At 36.6% G+C, this 20,364-nt stretch overlaps 1 protein-coding gene across 8 annotated transcripts in view; it reads right to left on the reverse strand.

The window, feature by feature from the left end:
* The window catches only part of PREX2 (phosphatidylinositol-3,4,5-trisphosphate dependent Rac exchange factor 2), a 356,760-nt gene that overhangs the window by 264,847 nt on the left and 71,549 nt on the right, over window positions 1–20,364 (reverse strand). For 7 of the 8 annotated variants that reach the window (XM_059166273.1, XM_059166268.1, XM_059166269.1 and 4 more), the window contains 2 exons: window positions 14,699–14,800; window positions 11,144–11,305 (listed from right to left, as the gene is read on the reverse strand). In XM_059166273.1, the coding sequence (XP_059022256.1) occupies window positions 11,144–11,305; window positions 14,699–14,800 (264 nt within the window). Of the gene's footprint in view, window positions 1–799; window positions 876–11,143; window positions 11,306–14,698; window positions 14,801–20,364 lie in introns of those variants that run through there. The other variant, XM_059166274.1, reaches the window with a different exon arrangement.

The following is a 20,364-nucleotide window of genomic DNA, read 5'->3' on the forward strand; positions in this document are numbered from 1 at the left end:
CTTTGCAGATATGATACTTTATGTGGAAAACCCAAGAAGCTCCACTCCAAAACTGCTAGAACTCATACAGGAATTCAGTGAAATGTCAGGATATAAAATCAGTGCACAGAAATCAGTTACATTTCTATACACCAACAACAGAACAGAAGAAAGAGAAATTAAAGAGTCAATCCCATTTACTATTGTACCTAAAACCATAAGACACCTAGGAATAAACCTAACCAAAGAGGCAAGGAATCTGTACTCAGAAAACTATAATGTGTTCATGAAAGAAATTGAAGAAGACACAAAGAAATGGAAAAGTGTTCCATGCTCATGGATTGGAAAAACAAATTTTGTGAATATGTCTATGCTACCTAAAGCAATCTACACATTTAATGCAATCTCTATTAAAATACTATCCTTTTTTTCCAAAGAAATGGAAGAAATAATCCTAAAATTTATATGGAACCAGAAAATCCCCCAAATAGGCAGAGGAATGTTGAAAAGAAAACCACAGTTCACAGAATCACAATTCCGGACTTGAAGCTCTATTACAAAGCTATAATCATCAAGACAGTATGGGACTGGCACAAAAATAGACACATAGGCCAATGGAACAGAATAGAGAGCCCAGAAATTGATTCTCAACTCTATGGTCAACTAATCTTTGACAAAGCAGGAAAGAATGTCCAGTGGAAAAAAGACAGTCTCTTCAACAAATGGTGTTGGGAAAATTGGACAGCCACATGCAGAAGAATGAAACTGGACCATTTCCTTACACCACACCAAAAAAATTGACTCAAAATGGATGGAATACCTCAATGTGAGACAGAAATCCATCAAAATCCTTGAGAAGAACACAGGCAGCAAAACCTCTTCAACCTCAGCTGCAGCAACTTCTTCCTAGAAACATCACCAAAGGCAAGGCAAGCGAGGGCAAAAAAGAACTCTTGGGATTTCATCAAGATCAAAACCTTTTGCACAGCAAAGGAAACAGTCAACAAAACCAGAAGACAACTGACAGAATGGGAGAAGATATCTGCAAATGACATATCTGATAAAGGACTAGTACCCATAATCTATAAAGAACTTATCAAACTCAACACCCAAAGAACAAATAATCCAATCAAGAAATGGGCAGGAGACATGAACAGACATTTCTGCAAATAAGACATCCAAATGGCCATCAGACACATGAAAAAGTGTTCAACATCTCTTGGTATCAGGGACATACAAATCAAAACCACAGTAAGATACCACCCCATACCAATGAGAATGGCTAAAATTAACAAGTCAAGAAACAACAGATGTTGGAGAGGATGCAGAGAAAGGGAAACCCTCCTACACTGCTGGTAGGAATGCAAGCTAGTGCAGCCACTCTGGAAAACAGTATAGAGGTTCCTCAAAAAGTTTAAAATAGAGCTACCCTATGACCCAGCACTCTCACTACTGGGTATTTACCCTAACAATACAAATGTAGTGACCTGAAGGGGTACATGCACCCAAATATTTATAGCAGTAATGTCCACAGTATGGACTATGAAAAGGTCTGCAAGATCCCTGAAGATCTCTTCTGAACCTTCTCCAGTTTGTGAGGGTCTCCCTTAATATGGAACATCTCTAGAAGTGAACACTACCACTCAGATGCAAGCTGGAGAATAAATCATGTAGTGATATCAGTATTTCTTCAGTCCCCTACAATATATATCTTGATTCTATAAGATTGTATTAACACATCTATGGCAATCCCATCTGACAACTAATTCAAAATGCTCCATTAGTCAACAATGCCTCTAGATGATTTTCCTCTATTGTATGCTTAAATAGTTTAACTTTTTTTTTTCAAGATTTTATTTATTCATTTGACAGACAGGGATCACAGTAGGCAGAGAGATAGTAGGGGAAGCAGGTTCCCTGCTGAGCAGAAAGCCCGAAGCGGGGCTCGATCCCAGGACCCTAGGATCACGACCGAGCAGAAGGCAGAGGCTTTAACCCACTGAGCCACCCAGGTGCCCCTAGATAGTTCAACTTTTGATTTAATCTAGATTGGTATCATAGCAAACTCTCAAACCCCGTACTAATATACAAATACATTATGTTTGGGGGCACCTGGGTGGCTTTGTTGGTTAACTGTCTGTTTTCAGCTCAGGTCATGATCCCAAGGTCCTCGAATGGAGCCCTGTGTCAGTCTCCCTGCTCAGCAGGTAGCCTGCCTCTCCCTCTCCCTGCCCCCCACTTGTGCTCTCTCTTTCTGTCAAATAAATAAATTTTTTTTTAAATCTTTAAAGCTACATTATGTTTAAGTCATTACCATAAGTTCCCATTAGCTCCTAGCTCCTGATCAAAAATCAGAATAATATTAATTGAACTCTGTGAGGTAAAACACTTCTTTTCAAAAACAGCCCAAAGCATCTGTTTAATAATCTATTAATGAAACTTTGTGGGGTAATGACATCAAGCCCAACAATCTTGTTATGTTTTAAAGTATATCTCACACTATAAACATAACATCACTCATATTATATTTTACTAAATCCTACTGAGACATTTCTATCACTGAAGTGATATGTCTTTAATATTTAACAGCAAGCTTTAAGAATTAGAACAGTAGGGACGCCTGGGTGGCTCAGTTGGTTAAGCAGCTGCCTTTGGCTCAGGTCATGATCCCAGCGTCCTGGGATAGAGTCCCACATGGGGCTCCTTGCTCGGCGGGGAGCCTGCTTCTCCCTCTGCCTCTGCCTGCCATTCTGTCTGCCTGTGCTCACTCTCTCCCCTCTCTCTCTCTGATAAATAAATAAAATCTTAAAAAAAAAAAAAAAGAATCAGAACAGTAGGTACCTTTACCATCTTCTACCATAGTAGAATAGTAATATAGTAATAGATAATAGTAATCTACTATTATCATATGAAATCTCCATTAAATAATTCCCAGAGAATTGCTTATACACTTAAAGGAATCTGTGTTGAACATACACATTTGTCTAAAAAACTCCTTCTATATGAATGGCCTATAGCATTTTTCTTTATACCATGTGTATAAGCTGTAAGTGGTAAAGAAGAACCATTGTGCTCTTGATTTACCATGACTGAATCTGCGCATTATTACTAAGACAATGGCAAGTAGAAATCATTAAGAATCTTGTACAATGTTACAAATATTAAAAATTTGACCAAGTATATATACAGTCTTCTGTATAGTCATGATATGCCTCTCACTTCAAATCCATCCCATGTACAAGTAGACACTTAATAAGTGTCACTTTTTAAATAATGTTGTGGTTATTTCCCCCTTGCTTACATGATAAATCTACCTTTCTCTGTAGCTAAAACAAAAGAAAACAAAGCAAAAACCTCACAACTTTATCTTTAAAGTAGATGAAATTTATGATATTTTGAAATTACATGCATTTTTTTTCATTTACCTAGAAATCCCCTGGCGTTAGGAATAAAGAAGTCAAGGTACACAATTTACAGAAGAAATTGAAATAAAGTATGGCTATGAACATCAGATTTCTAGGTAAGAGTCAGGAGCACTAAAGTCTATCAAAATGACAACATCAGGCAAGTGAACTAGAATATTAAAAATGTGGAAGCAGTAAAACAAGCCAGGCAGATCATCAGAAGAGAGCAAAGCCTGTAGGGTAATGGTTCTCAAAGTTTAGAGTTTGGGAGACACACCTGATACGCTTCTTGAAATTCCCAGGTTCCCTTAAGGTCCTACCTCTGTAGGAGGTAAGGTAGGACCTTAAGGGAAGATTCCCCAGGTCATTCCAGTAAATGCTGATGCATGTGGAACACTCTAAGTAAAATTGCCTTGGAGGCTTTGGGTACCTGAATCCAGGTGCTCAAGTGCATTGTATGGCAACCCTGCTGACAGGGAGAGAGAGGTGAGCACAGGTCTCTGCCTGAGGTAGTCTTGACTGCTTCCTAGCCCCAGGGCAGATACGCGTTGATCGTGTTACCATGGTCGCAAATATACCACATGGTCACCTCTGGTACATTTCATCACTGGTGAATATTCACTTACTAAATAATATTACATAATAATAATATATAATATATATGTAATAATAATATTACATAACCTAGTTAGTGTTTTATCTTCATTTTGAAAATTGATGCTAATTTTTAAATCTAGAAATCTGTTCTTTGGCAATTCCATATTTAGTCACTGAACAATCATGTATGATAAACACTTTTCTCTAGATGAATACCAAAGTCAGGGTTTTAACATTTTATAACATGCCAGACAATGTGTTAAACATTTTTTCCTGTTATAAATCTCTAACAATTTGGCTTCTCTGTTTGTAAAGTTTTAGGAAGCAAGAGGGAGAGAGGGACAGAGAGACAGAGGGAGATGGGAGGGAGGGAGAAAAGAAGGGAGGGGGGAGGAAGGAAGAAAGGAAGGAAGAAGGAAAGAAAGATGGAGAGAGGACAGGAGGAAGGAAGATAAAAGAAAGGGAAAGATGTTTGGTTAGATCAGTTTTGTACAGTCTTTCATGGGTCACCAAGTAGATGTTGAAGGCGGCAGATTATTTCACTATGGGAAAAAATCAAACCTATAGAAATACTTTTACAAAGATGGAATTTCATGTGTTTGTGAAAAAAAATTGTCCATGAAAATAAGCTATTTTAACAGTACAGTGATAGATCAGAGTCATAAACCAACATTTAAGAGGCAAGGTATAAAACAATTACTTTTAAAAAGTAAAAGGGCTTGTATAAATCATTAATTTTGAACTATCCTAAAGCTATTACCCATAATATAATATGTATATGTACATATTCAATACAGATTTTCTTTTTAAGATTTTATTTATTTATTTGACACAGAGAGAGAGAGAGAGAGAGAGATATCACAAGCAGGCAGAGAGGCAAGCAGAGAGAGAGAGGGGAAGCAGGCTCCCTGCTGAGCAGAGCCTGATGTGGGGCTCCTCAATCCCAGGACCCTGAGACCATGACCTGAGCCGAAGGCAGAGGCTTTAATCCAATGAGCCACCCAGGTGCCCCAAAACAGATATTTTTAAATAATGTGTTTACCCATATGATTCAGAGTTTTGTTGTCTCAACAGTCTCTTAAAAAATAAATGACCAAAATAATGTACTTTTTTTATCTAGATGATTTATCCTTTTTAACATGCATTTCCCTTTAAGAAGCAACATTCATCATGTAAAATCACACCTGTGATGAATTATATATATAGAACTAAATACAGCAAAGCCCCAGCAAGGAAGTTCCATGGATGGTTCTAATCCTGACCACTTTTATTAAATCAGGAAAGGTAGGCTGAGTGGCAGTTCAAGAGGAGAAGTAACCATCCACTAATAACTGCACCATAGGTGAGAATCTATTCATCCAGTGCCTCTCCTTCCAAAAGCTTCTCTTTCTAGTCCAGTCTGTGGAAACCTATGTCATCCCTCCTCCTTCACCTTGGTCCCAGCAGGTGCAAAGGCTTAGGACATGCCCCCTGTTACCGATACTAGTGGAAGAAATACATATGAAAGCATAGAATTAAATGCAGCATGATCACTGTAGTAGCAGAGTATCAACAAAATGAGAGCTGGCATGAATTAACACTATTAGAGATAGCTGTGGGTGTATGATTATTTGTTTATCATTAACTATATAGTTTATTCCATGCCGTGATTTCAGGTTTCAATCATTCTTTAGGGATTTTCTTTGTCAGACGTACAAAGTACACCATTTCAGTATCACCTTCCTATAGGGTGAAAAGATCAGTCTGAAATGGATGGAGCAAACCATGACTTCAGTCACTAAAGCCAGGACCCAGAGGCAGTCCATGTTGGCAACACTCCTCGCCAATGTCTCCCCTTCCCACTGTGGGTGTCTCATGGTCAAGATCCAGTCAGAAAATGGTGACAATTCAGAATCTAATTTGTTAAGAAGCTGAATAATTTTGATTCTATAATTTGAGGTATAATCAGGTATAAATTACACAGTAAGCATACATGAAAGACTAGTAAATTCAAAGCATCATTACAGAATTTAATGTAATTTAATTTAATTTAATGCGGAATATAATGAATTTCTATAGATGAATACTAGTTAGATGCCAAAGTATGCTTTCAGAAAATGACAACACCCAGAAAAGACAGTCAGGAGCATGTGTATTTATTTTATGGCTCCTTTTCTAATTTCCAGTGTGTCTTCAATCATTAAAATGATTTATGAAACACTGCAACAATAGAACAAAGCCCCACCTCTGAAAAAGACCCAAAGAAAATAATATTGCTAAACCACATCTGGATTATTTGAAAGATTAAATCTTTTTATGTTAAGTTCTCTTACTATGTTATGTAAGGGTTCATTATGATTCTTTGTAGCTATGAGGAGGCAAAAAATCACTATAATAGGAAACTAGTCACTAATTATCTGACCCCATTGTCAGCACTCCTTGCTTAACACCAGAGTCTACCCCATTCATCTTGTCAACTAAATGTTGAATGTCAATACCAGAAAAACGCAGACTGCAGAGAGAAGGCATAATCTTGGCAAAGAAGAAGGATGACAGGAGGCTCTGAAACTTCCCCCAATCATATACAAAGCACTGACAGATGACGATCTAACAAGAGCTAGACACACTCACTGTGGAAGAAAAGAAAATTGACAAGAATGACAACTAGGTGGGCGTCTCATAAGAGAATGGTTTCAATATCAAAGGAGTGTCTCGAGAAAATGAATGAAGCATTTGAATATTTTTCAAAAAATCTTTTAAAACTACTAGAAAAGTTAAACATGAAATGAAGAATATCACGTCATTTTATCATATAATGTCATAAAATGTATGCCGCCCAGCAAGATTCAGCATTTGGTTCACTCTTTTTGAGATTCAATTTATTAACTGATGTTTAACCTAGATTCTGTCATATATTAGATAAAAACTAACAACATTAATGTTCGTTTTACTGAAATGAAGTCCCAATCAAGCTTCGCCTCCTCTCACTTAGGAAATTCTGCTCCCTTTCTACACAGATTGACTTTCAATGGCCTTCTTCCCAAACCACCTATCCTGAAGTAACAAGGGCCATCTATAAATCAATTCTGTCTCAAGGCAGTAGACAAATTTGTATCCACCAAATCACCTTGTAGAAAAGAAAAAAAAAATTCTCATCACAACCTCTGTTAGACTCACACCCATAAAGTAAGAGAACATGACTTGAAGTCAATATATTGTCAGACACAAACTTAATCATATGTAAAGCAGGAAATGGATGTTAAAATTGTTTTGTGCCATTATATTTCTCCATGTAGAAAGCCAAGAGGTGTCAAATTTCTATTCTGTTTCTTTCTATTTCGTAAAATGCAGTAACTATTTTGATCTTATTTTTTCCAGCACCTTCATATATTAATAATTCTCCCTCTTATCTTTTAATATGATTTTTTTCAGATTTGAGAGATCTATTCCAAACAATGCTAATATGGGTATAAAGCTGAATTACCAAGTGATATAATGCTTTTTGATACTCCCTTGTTGATAGAGTTCATTATGATTCCAAAGATTAGAGTTACCATTACAACGCTATCAATCAGCCAAAAAGCAGACCAAGGTGGCGACTGGTCCTGTTCTATGAAATGAATCAGTGATTCTGATTAAACAACTAATGAACTACCTTTCCAAGCACACTGATCATTGCCCTCCAATTACCTTTGGCACAATATCCTGTGCAATGCTCTGAATGTTGGATAAGACATAAAACTGAAATATAAATTATACTAATAAAAGGCAGAACTTCAAATATAAGCAATTAAACTACAGATCTTCTGTAATGGCAGTCACTATGTAAATGATGACAAAAACCTAATTTCCAAAGTCAATTTACTTCTAAATGGCAAGCAATCAACTTAATCTAAAGAATTAGCTTAATTTTTTTCTGAGAAGATACAATATTACATGGTGACAAGGAATATAGGTTTAGACTCTGCCATCCATTAGCTGTAAGCACTTGGGGTAAATCATGTGGCCTTCATTTTTTAAATCTGTGTAATGGGGATTATAATACCTCAGCAAACTGTTAAGGGTTCACCAAGATTGCATACAATGGAAGATCAGCCTTTCCTCAAAAGGAAAGTGGCTAACTGCCAACAAGGACCTCTGTCCTCCCCTAGGCAAGACTACAGGAATCTTAGATTTTGATCTTGAATCTTGAGTGATGTAATAGAATGGTAAAAAAAAAAATTATTAGAGTCTTTTCATTTTAGTCAGGGCACTGATGAACCTACTTGACCAGTGCTGGCTGCCTAGATACCCTAGTAGCTTTTCTACTGATTCTGTGAGCTACCCATATCTTTTTAAATTAATTTTTCTTTTAGTTTCTGTGACTTGGAACTATCTAACCTGAACTGAAGTGATATAACACCTTCAGTAGTCAGGAGAATGTATTAGACAAATAGGAATTTCTCAAGGGCAAAATCCTACCATTGAACCAGAACTTTAAAATACTACTCATTTGCATAGGATTTTACAGTATTCAAAGCACTTCCACTTATTTCGTTTCACTCCTGTAATAACCCACATAGTATGTGGGAGAGGTCTGATGCATCATCCCCATAGTAAGGGTTAGAGTCCAGACTAGAGATGAAGTCGGCTTGAAAATCAGGCTTCAGCTCTCTGTCATCTAATTTGGGACCATAGATTTCAATCACTTGTTTACCTAAATTCAACATAAAGGAATGTAATGATAATTTATAGCACAGAATATTAGACAGGCAAGATACCGGACAAATTTCACTATAAAAAGCCTTTATTTCATTTATGGGAAAATAAGACTGGATAATTAAGTGACTTACTTGAAATAAATAATCCACCTAAGGTGAAAATAATGCTAATTCATGGTATATCAGATTCAGATCCCATTCAAGAAATTTTAATTACTGGAACAGGTGTGTCATCCCTCAGGTGGTCCTCAAGGGTCTGCAGGAGCTTGGGGAAAGAACTAGACATGGAGTTGTTTCCCAGCCTTCTTAGCTCAAGACTTCTCACCTTAAAGGCTTTTTAGGGAACTCTCCGATCTTGGCCCGCATGCCACCCGACATCTGCCCTTGGCCATGTCCTAAACCCACTAGAGCTACTCTAAACACAGAACAAAGCTGTCTGCAAGCTGAGCAGTAATCTTTGTTTGCAATTCGAAGAAAGCTCTGTAACTATCCCCCTTCCCTCCCAGGGCCTGCATTCATCCTATAAGTCTACCCTTTCTCCTGGACAAATCGGAGTCCTATCAGCAGTTTCTCCAAAGCTTCCAGGAACAGATCAGGTGTGAGTATTATAAGAGCTTTCCCCCTCTCTCCAAGCTGGTGGACTGAGATGAGGAATCCTGTTCTTATCAAAAGTTGCCAAGCAGTTAGCTGGGCCTTCCTCCAAGCTGCGTTCCCTCAACGTCCCAAAACCCCCCAAAGCAGCCTGGCTGTGTCTTATGCAATTATATTCAAATCCTACTCAGATAGAATCTACATTGCTGCCCCTTTTTAGGACCTGACACTAGTGATCTCCTCTGTGCCTGTTGGAACTGTAGTCATATCTGATTTCCTGCAGACAGTTTCCTCTGTCCTGAGGCTGCATTTTCCTCTTGCACTTCAACTGTTTGTTGTAAACACAGAGAGCTGGTGAGATTGAGGCACCCCCTGTTAGGGGCTGTAAGTAATGGAACATGATCCACACACATTCTTCCTTTGAGTAATTGGCATGCCCAGAGCAAGAAATATCAACTTTTTAAAGAATCTCTTAATTCTGCAGTAGATACAATTTTTTTAGAATATACATGAGGAGGAACAAAATTATGACAGATTCCATTCCCCTAGAGTACTGAGTAGAATCTGTGAGGTTTTGTTTTGGGAAAAGGCCTGGCAGATATCAATGAGAAACCCTGCAATTTAAAGCACGTCCAGTTTTTCTTCCAATGCTCGAGTGACAACAGAACGACAAAAACAAACTTCAGTCCATTTTTCTCAACCCAGCAGGACAACCGCTCCCCAGGAAAGGAATTATCATCATGAATCAACTGTAAAACACACAACCATTTTAACTGACTAAAATAAGTAGCATTCATGCTGAAATGCAAGGTCACCCTGGACACTTGAAATGAAAGAATATAGACGAAGAGAAAACTTCGATCCCAGTTGGATTTGAAAAGTTTCATGGTGAAGAGTGGATAAACTGGGGAATTCCCAGAGGTCAACATTTGAGGTTTCTTTGCAAATCTGAGTGGATATAATTTTAGATCTAAATGGAAACCAACATATTGAAGATACGAAACAAATCAGTTAATTATAAGGTCCTAAAGATAAAAAGCAATCCACTTGAATTTGTGTGATACATTATTTGGTTGGAAACATTTTAAATCTTCTCAATACCTTTAAAAAATGTCTTAATTGCTTTACTTTATAAAAATAAATGATCCCAGTTGAAAGCTCATCTCATCTCAGTTAAGTCAGTTTAAAGACAAAATTTTAGTTTATGCTTTATATAGCACTAAAATAACATAGGGCTCCAACCCCATGAACTAATAGGGATTCAAAGTTACCATGGATGAAAACATAGAGTCTGATATCACTCTTTGTTTGCTTTTTTTAATCATTAAAAAAATTCTTTCTCTAATGAGTCATAAATCCATAAGACTTTTCATCTTGAATGGACCTTAAAAACCACATCACAGACGTTTCTTCATTTAGAAATGATGAAATAATTGCAATGAAATACAATTTAAGAGATTAAGTGGCCTTAAAATGAAATTCATCATCAAACACCTAATTTAAAATCTGAAAATAACAGTAACATAGAACACATACAGAACGTTACTCCCCTTCCTTACTCTCTCCAGGTTTTAGGCTATGTACTTACTGACCAAAGGAGGGCAGGGAAAAGGATAATCAAGATGCACAAATACTAAAATACCAAAGCTCATAACCCACACAATATTAGATGGCTCTATGACAAAGCTTTCAGGTTGATATTAAGTCGATTAACTGTCACTCTAAAGATATTTTAAAATAATAATGACAGCACTTTGCAGAAATGGTTACAGCCCTCTGGCATTAACTGGGAAAATGACCATTTATGGCTCCATCCAATGTCAACAATTCTACACGTAGCATAAGACATAACAAAACTATTTTAAGCTCCATTGTTGAGTAGAGTGAATGTACCTCCCAGCCTTCAATGTGAGACTGCCATTCCTCTAAAACTTCTAACTTCTCCATCTGCCTCTTGGCCTCGTTTATGTTGGAACAGACAGCTTTCATGGCTTGGAGGGCTTCCATTACTGCTGCGTAGTCACTGTGTTTCCTTGGAGTCCGCTTCAGTAACTCCTGTTTATACACAAAAAAACAAATCGCCCTTTGATCTTCAGCTTTCTGGTACAGCAGGTTCAGAATGTCCAGGAAATGAGAACTGCAGAGATTGTGAGAGCCACTTTCAGAAGGGACATCACAAACTCCACTAAAATTCAGATCAAAAAATGAAACATTGAATCAATGAATATACGTTACCCTGACACACATTTTGCAGCTCCTTTAATTTTTTTTTGCCTTAAATTATTTTGTTTTAAAAACTAAATTAGATTTCTCCTTTTGAATTGTCAAATATCTCACCTGCAGCATGTAATTTGTTTCTAAGATTGACCTTTGCTCCAACAGAAATAGAACTCTGTATGTCTTAACTCTTAGTAGAACAGTAAGTCTTTAAATAAATATGTCCCATAATTTCAAAAATAATTTCAATGCCTTATTTCCTAACACACTTTTGAGAAACTACAAAAACATGCCATAAATAAAGCAAAAATTTTAAATAACGTTTTATACTCTAGAAAAATAAATAATTTACAAGTTCCATGATACTCCGTCACTAACAGAACAATTTATGCTATTTTCACCAATAGCTCAGCTTCACTTTCTTCAATGAATGAATTGCCATATGCCCCTCAATAGTTTTTTTTGTTGTTGTTGTTTTGATTTGGGTTTTTTTTTTTTGGCATTTTATGTTTTTTCCATTCAGGATATCAGAGCAAGCATGATCTTTAATCTTTTAAATATATTAAAAGGTTTTGTTTGTTGTTTAAAAGCACAAAATTAAACATCTTCACCCACTGTCTAGACAGTTGTGACCGCATTGCTTTTTAATTAGTCATTTGTTTCTTTACTACAGTTGCCATCATCACGTAACTAACACAATTACAGAAATCCTGTGGCAAGTCTTTAAAATAATTTTCTTAATTCTTAACATCCAGTGGGAAACTATGCAGTTGTTATACTCTCTTGAGGTCTGTTACTGTTGAAACTTCTGCCATAAACTTTGACCCTGCATTCAGTATGTTCACACTCCATTCGGCAGAGCTAGCACCAGAAGAATACACATTACATCACTCCCAAGACAAGATTTAAAAACTCATGTTGGATCACAAATCCATAAAAGAGATATGCTGGCTTCTCTAAAAATTCTAAAGTGCAGAAGTATTTGTAAATTATGTGAAGTGGTCAAGTCAGTCTGCAGACTGTGATTTGAGGTCCTATGGAATTGTGCCCAGTGGGTATCCATGAAATTGAGACATGAATGTAGACAATGTGAAATAGCAAGAAAAATAACTAGTAATAATCTTTTGTCAGTTACTTTCTATGAACGCTGTACTGGGTGGCCACACCAATAATTTCAAGTCCCACAAATATGAGCAATAGATTGTTTAACACACAGCCTAACCCCTAATGTTTTTCTCTGAATAAATAAAATCGACCAAAATCAGAGACTATCAGCACAATGGTACAACAACAAAAAAATTATCAACACCAACATATCTACTACACAAGTAAATAGTTTCTTCATCTTTCTTTGTGAAGATAATCATCCAAAGAAGGGGAAAGATGGCATCTTTCCCTTTCTCGAAGGAGCTCTGAGTTGATCGTTTTCTTCCTAAGCAAGGGGGTGTCCATTATTCTATCTTTTGAGAGGTCAGATCAGCCAACCCTATCTGGTGGTCATCCCCATCCAGAAGTGATTTAGAACAACTACTTAGCGTGATATCCTTCTCTTAATATCACTATCCCTTCTGACTCTTAAAACAAACAAATGCCTGGGATTCCTAAATCAGGTCCAGGAATAGCTGATGTGATCTGAGTCACCAAGTCAAGAGTCTGAAAGGACTCTCAGAAAGACAAGAGTCATGTTTGCCCCAACCTTCCTGTACTAAAGACCCTATTAAAGGTCTGCAGAACTGACCATGTTAGCTTCCCTCTGTGGCTTAAGCAAGCAATTTTAACTTGTTTTTTAATAAGGAGAAATTGTTTTCAAAGAAATTTTACATAAAACCCAGTTATGCAACTCATGGAAGTTGTAGTTAAAAAATTTGTATTTTAAGTTCAAATTCCTTACATTTGTTTCTCAAAAAGTAAATCAATAAGAACATCAGTTAATATGTGCATAACATATTGAAATATTTTAAATTTTTAAAAATTTAAAGAAGTAGTTAAACTATTAAGATAAATCAGAATCAAATATATATGAATAATAATAGCTAACATATATGGAGTACATACTGTGCTAAATGATTTGCATAACAGTTTAATTACTATTTTTATGTAATACATTTTCCTTATGTGTATATATATATGTATGTATATACACACATACACAGACATACACATCCATTATACACATCCTTGCAGACATATGCTACAATTTCATCATCATTATTTCTGCTTTATTAATAAAAACCCAACGCTTTAAGAAGTTAGATTATGTGTTCAGTCACATAGCTAGTAAGCAGAATACTTAGGATCTGAACTCAGAGCTCCCGTGCTCAACCACCAACCCAAACTGCTGTTGTAGTTCCAAGAAGCACCATTTCCAGAATTGCTATTCTAATCTATTCACATATTCTTACAGTACAAGCATAATTAGCACATTAAAATACGTTTTTCACAATGACACTTTTAGTCATTGTAATGAGGCAATGGCCTAAGACCATTAATGTGTCCAGAGGCAGTACTTGCTTAGCATGGTCGTTCTACATCCTACCATTTATTGTCCCATGTGACCCACAACATTCCTTGTAATACTGATTCAAATACCAAACTGTGAAATTATGTAACTTTCACTTTAAGTTCATTAGCATCAAGAAGACACCAGTGTAAGGGGAAGTCAAAAAATATAACAATAGTAGATTTACTTAAGATAATGAACCCTGTAAATAATATGCAATATAAACTTGTCATAAGGTATTTAATGGGATCTATCTTAAAACTAATGAATTTACTCAAAATAAAACTCAAATTGATAAGTTTTCTACAAAGAGCACTAAAAGCCTCTTTTCCTAAAAGATTTGTTTCCTAATCCATATAGATGTGATGAAATAGCTATTTTCCCTAGTAACTATGATCTGCTCTTTCTTCAGAAAATCAGATTATTTATTTATTTATTTATTTTTTTAATATTTTATTTATTTACTTGAGAGAGAGACAGTGAGAGAGAACATGAACGAGGAGAAGGTCAGAGAGAGAAGCAGACTCCCCATGGAGCTGGGAGTCTGATGCGGGACTCGATCCCGGGACTCCAGGATCATGACCTGAGCCGAAGGCAGTCGTCCAACCAACTGAGCCACCCAGGCGTCCCAGAAAATCAGATTATTTAAAAGAAAAAATTTTTAAAGCAAAATATGCACAAAATATGCAGATACAAGGAAGATACTGCAGTGAAATAAACACATAAAATACCTTCAAAAGGAGAGGGTATTTGCAAATTCTTTGTATTGGTGTTACTAAATATCCTTCCAGGGGAACATCTGTATTCTTCCGTCCTCCAAGTAGCATGCAGTTCTGCAGTGGAAATAAAAATAATTAATCACAATATTTTAAAGCTGAAGCCATGAAATTTTCTTCTATAATAACATTTTCTGCTAAAAACTTGTGAAAGCCTGTCTTTATACCTTCTTTCTCTCAGATGAGCCTGTGAAATCACAAAGAATATTTACAGATGACAAAGAGAAGTATTTTCATATCATGTTAGTTATAGAAATCAAAATATGTTTTAAACACATACCTTTAAAATTAATTTTTATGTACTATCCTCAGAAATCTGAGGAAAAAGAAATAGGATAGAGATGGAGGAATAAATGATGGGTAGGTGGATGGATGGATGGATGGATGGACAGATGGGTGGATGAATGGACTGTTGAATAAATAAATAATAGACACAAAGATACACAGATCAATCCTGCTTATAAAGGGAGTTGTATTGTAGCTGATTTGTGGTGCTGTGCTGTGTTGTAAAGAGCAGGGTCTGGAGACAACTGGGTTCTATACATCCTCACCACTGACTAGTGATGTAACTAGTGATGTAACTTTGGGTTGATTTCAGAATGCTAGTTTTCCTGCCTGTGAAACTGTCATGTTTTAATCAAGTGATTGCTAAGTCACTTTTAGCTGTAATACCCCACCAGTGACAATGGCCAGCCAGTCTCTGAGAAGGAGGTCAGGTATGTTCATCAGAGAAGCAAGATGAATGGAGAAATCTCAAAAGCAGCGATCAGAATAAGATGAAATAGAAGAGAGAATCAGCTCTGATTTAAAAAAAAAAAAAAAAAAAAAGCCTATAGCCTCTGAAGCGTCTGGTCTTTATTTTATAGTTTAAGCATCAATTTAAAAAAGAAAAAGATTAGAAACTTGTGCCAAATCCTTTTCCTACAATGCCTATCAGAGTGGCTGGCAAAAAGAAAGTAGTCGATAAATATGTAATAAACGGAGAAAAGGGCTCCTCAAATATCATACTGATAATTTAGCAACCTTTATACCAGCATTTTACAAGGGTTGAGACTACTGTCCTACATACATTGAGAAGCGAGACCAAGAGCTGAGCAGGAAAGGATGAAAAAGAAAAGACTGGGGGTAACAGTATATGCCCCCCACCCCCGACTGTCGTGAGCAACTTGGCTTTAGCCAAGTGTATTCGAGTCACTAAGTGTATTCACTATTCGAATATACTTAGTGTATTCGAGTCAGCAAAACTAACCTCATGCCTTTAACTTCACCCAGACATTTTAGAAGACAGGGGAGCAAAGAAGTGTTCTGACTCAAGCATGCTCTTTGAGGGCTTCATCCCCCATTGCAATCAGTTTTTCAAAATATTTTTTCCAACCCTGTACGGTATTGTCCCCAGAGGAACTGTATGAAACACAACTATGTACATCTCACTGTATTTCCAGTGATGTTTCAGCATCCCTACATACATTAGCACTCCTTATAAACACAGTCACCGCTTTCCCTAGCCCTGGGTTGAAGTACCCTAAGAAATTCATGACTGCTTAAAACACTGTAATTTCCTTGTCTAATAGAACTGTACAGATCATGAACTGTCTTCATAATAGCAGAGGTGGGTTGTCACTTTAGACTGGCTTATGAAAGCCAACTCTCTCTCCATGCGTCCAGAAAGAATATCTTCTAAATGAGCTCCCAGAGAGCTCCCTGATGATGAAATTGGTGGCAGCATATCCAAGTACCCAAATAATACCATCACCAAATTTGTAAACTCTTACCTGTCTTCCCAAGGGTGACTGTTATTATCCATCATTTTATGGAGATGGAAAATGACACCAGCGATATAATGAATTTCTTAAAGTCATTCAGGTAATTAGAGGTCACTTAGTACCAGAGCAGGAATTATAAAAGCCAGGTTTCCTACTGGACTATGCTGCAGGATCATCTAAAAACCAGCACTCGTCGGACTTTACTGGCATGGCTTGACACAATTCAGTCAATAAACTAGATCAAGGGGATCAAAGAGTCAACTGTGCTGAGAACAGACCGGATTCACTGAGACAATGAAGCTCTAACACCTCCTAAAAAGCCCTAAAATTTTAGTGGCATAGAAGCCTCTTCTGGCTGTGGCAGAGAAAAGGGATCAGTAAATCCTTTTCCTAAAAAAAAAAAAAAAACAACTGTAACCTCAGCAAAATTGTCAAAAATATCAACTTCAGGGCTCTGGAAATCAACTAAAGTTAAACAAACAAACAAACAAAAAACGAGAAGTGTTTATTCATGAAAAACTGCTGAAATTTCAGGTAAGAAAGGTGGGAGTCTATAGCATTCTTACAAGAGCTTCTCCCACCTTCCTCCTGCCTCCTCGTGCCCCAACCCTCCTCAGCTCACCCTGCACAGTGGCCCTATCAAAATGGTTCTTCTACAGTGGCTCTGCTGCAATAGCCCCAACATAGGGGCCCTGACATAGTGATAGACCCTGAAAACCTGCTTTCATGTGGGACTGCAGAGGGTAAATGTCTCATTCCTGAGGGCCTTGTCCATAAAGTTAGCACACTCTATAAGAAAAACAGAGAGGGGCGCCTGGGTGGCTCAGTGGGTTAAAGCCTCTGCCTTCGGCTCAGGTCATGATCCCAGGCTCCTGGAATAGAGCCCCGCATACGGCTCTCTGCTCAGCAGGGGGCCTGCTTACTCCTCTCTCTCTGCCTGCCTCTCTGTCTACTTCTAATCTCTGTCTGTCAAATAAATAAATAAATAATCTTTAAAAAAAAAAAAAAGAAAAGAAAAGAAAAAGAAAAATGGAGAATGCCCACAATTCTGTTAGCCTGAGATTACAGCCCTTTTTGAAGCAGATATCAGGCTGTGCATCTGCAGAAAAGACCCAAGGGGGAAAGGGTGTCCCCATGGAAAGAAAAACCTAGATCTGACTTGAAAACTGCCTACCCTTTGAATGTCTCCCCAACTCCCCCCAAAGTAACACATAGATTCATAGACAAGATGATTAACAATGTTTGGTCACCTCTGACAAATCGCCAACAGAACTAGTTAAGCAGTTACTGGAGTGACCCCCTAAAAAGAGGGGCTAAATTATAAAACAAAAAATTGAGTAGAGATAGCAGCTGTACATACAAGAGCCACAGGTTCTTAAATCAAGTCCAGGAAAGTTACAAAAACAAAACAAAACAAAACACCCACAAACAAAATCCAACAATCACCTTCAGGAAATAGACTTGATAAATTAAGATGAATATTGTTCTTAGAGCAATCACCCCCCCCCAAAAAAATAGTTCAAAGACATCAACAGAGGAAATAAAACAGTACACTAGGGAAGGTAAAGGAGGAACAGAGGGACAACAACAAAAACACATATATAAAAAACAGTAAAATGGTATCTGTCAATACAACAATATCAGTAATTCAAAATCAAAAGTCAGAGATGATCAGGCTGGATAAAAAAGCAAGATCCATAATGATGTATTATAGTTGGCTAATTGAATTTAAATAAAAATATTTTTAAAAAGGCAAGATCCAACTATATACTGTCTCCCAGGGACATGTTTTAGATTCAAAGACCTAAATAGTTTGTAAGTAAAATACTGGAAAAAGATAAACAAACAGTACAAGAAGTGTCATAGCTATAATATCAGCCAAAACAGACTTTAAGAAAAGAAATATCCCTAGGGACAAAGAAAAACATTTTATGATCAATAGAAATACAAATACAAGCACTTTCAATAGGTATATATTTAACAACAGAGCCCCAATACATATAAAACAAAACTGACATAATTGAAAGGCAAGACAGACAATTTAACAATTATACCTATAGATTTCAATATCCTATCCTCAATAACTGACAGAACACCTAGAGGAAAAGACAAGAGAAGAACAACACTATGAACAAAACTGACCTAACATTTATAGAACATTCCACCCAACAGCTACAGAATATGCATAGTTTTAAAGCACACATGAAGCATACAGAGAGGGGGAAAAAACAAAAAAACAAAAAACAAAAACAAAAAAAACCCTCCAGAACAGACCATATGCTAAACCATAAAAATGTCCTAATGAATTTAAAAAGATTTAAATGATTTAATTATGTTCTTTGACCAAAATGGAATTAAATTTAAAGAGTCAACTTCAGGATGAAATCTGGAAAATTCCAACATTGGGGAATAAAATAACGGAATGTTAAAACTGATGATTCTAAGATTTTACCCTACCGACAAGCTCAAAAGTCAACTGGCCAGAGATTTCTGGATGCTGGAAGAACACGTGAAACTCCTAGGCCAGAGCTACAGGACTTTTTTTCCCTGAGAGCAATAGCAGTAGCCAGAGTATCATTATTTGGGGGCCAGTTTGCCAAGACTCAGTTCCCAAATCGCAACACAAGGAAGACCAGGTGGCCCATGCACATGGACACCAGGAGAGGAGACCTGAGGCTAAGAAACATGCATCTTTCATGAGGGCAGCAGGCGTGACTGCCCACTGCTTAGGAGGAAGAGAATATCTCTACCTTCTGATATAAACATCCTTTATATCATGATATAAACATCCTTTAAAGATCAGCCAGAACAAAAGCAGTCAGTTCCTCCGCTCAGAAAATGTGCAGGGACACAGTCCCATGCAGAACTGCTTTCCAAGACAAACCCTAAAGAATAGACTATAGATATTATGAAGGAAATTAGACCTTTTCAATAACTGAATGAAACTGAAAACACATGTAAAATTTTATGGAATAAAACTAATGCAGTGTGTAGGACAAAATTCATAGCTTTAAACACCCACGTCAGAAAAAGCAAAAAATTAAACTCCAATTAAAACTCTTGACAAACTATGAATATAGTGGAACTTCTTCAACTGGAAGAGGACATCTGTGACTACAGTTAACATCACACTTCATGATGAAAAACTGATTGATTTCCCCCAAGATCAGGAACAAGGCAGGCATGTCTGTTCTTATCACTTCTATTCAATAGTAAACTGGTTCTAACCAGTGCAAAACCCAGGAGGAAAAAAAAGACATCTATATTGAAAAGGAAGTAATATAACTGTCTTTACTCGCAGATGACTTCATTCTATATGTAAAGTGTCCTAAAGAATCTACCAAAAAACTGCTAGAACTAGTACATGAATTTAAAGCACACAATACAAAAATATACAATAAACAAAAATAAATAAAAGTCAAATGTTTATATGTAACAATGAACAGTCCAAAAAATAATATTAAGATCATTCCGATTACAACAGCATCAAAACGAGTAAAATATTTGGGAAAAAAATTAACAAAGTCAGTATAAAACCTGAATACAGACTTCTTAAATAAAATGAAAATATGTTCATAGAGAAAAAATTTAATAAATCCTACTTCAACAAAATGTAAGAATTTTGATTTCCAAAAGATAACATTTTTAAACAAACCACACCAAGTGGAAATATTCACAAATTATATGTCAGATACAGAAGCTGTGTCAAAAATAAAGAACACTTATCGCTCAATATAAGATAAACATCTCAATTTAAAAATGGAACAAAAGATTTGAATAAGCATTTCACCAACAGGATATATGAATGTCTGATAAGATCATTGAAAGCAAGCCTGATATCAATGGTCATGAGAGAAA

Source organism: Mustela lutreola, chromosome 3 (assembly GCF_030435805.1).
Source record: "Mustela lutreola isolate mMusLut2 chromosome 3, mMusLut2.pri, whole genome shotgun sequence".
NCBI classification, from domain to species: domain Eukaryota; kingdom Metazoa; phylum Chordata; class Mammalia; order Carnivora; family Mustelidae; genus Mustela; species Mustela lutreola.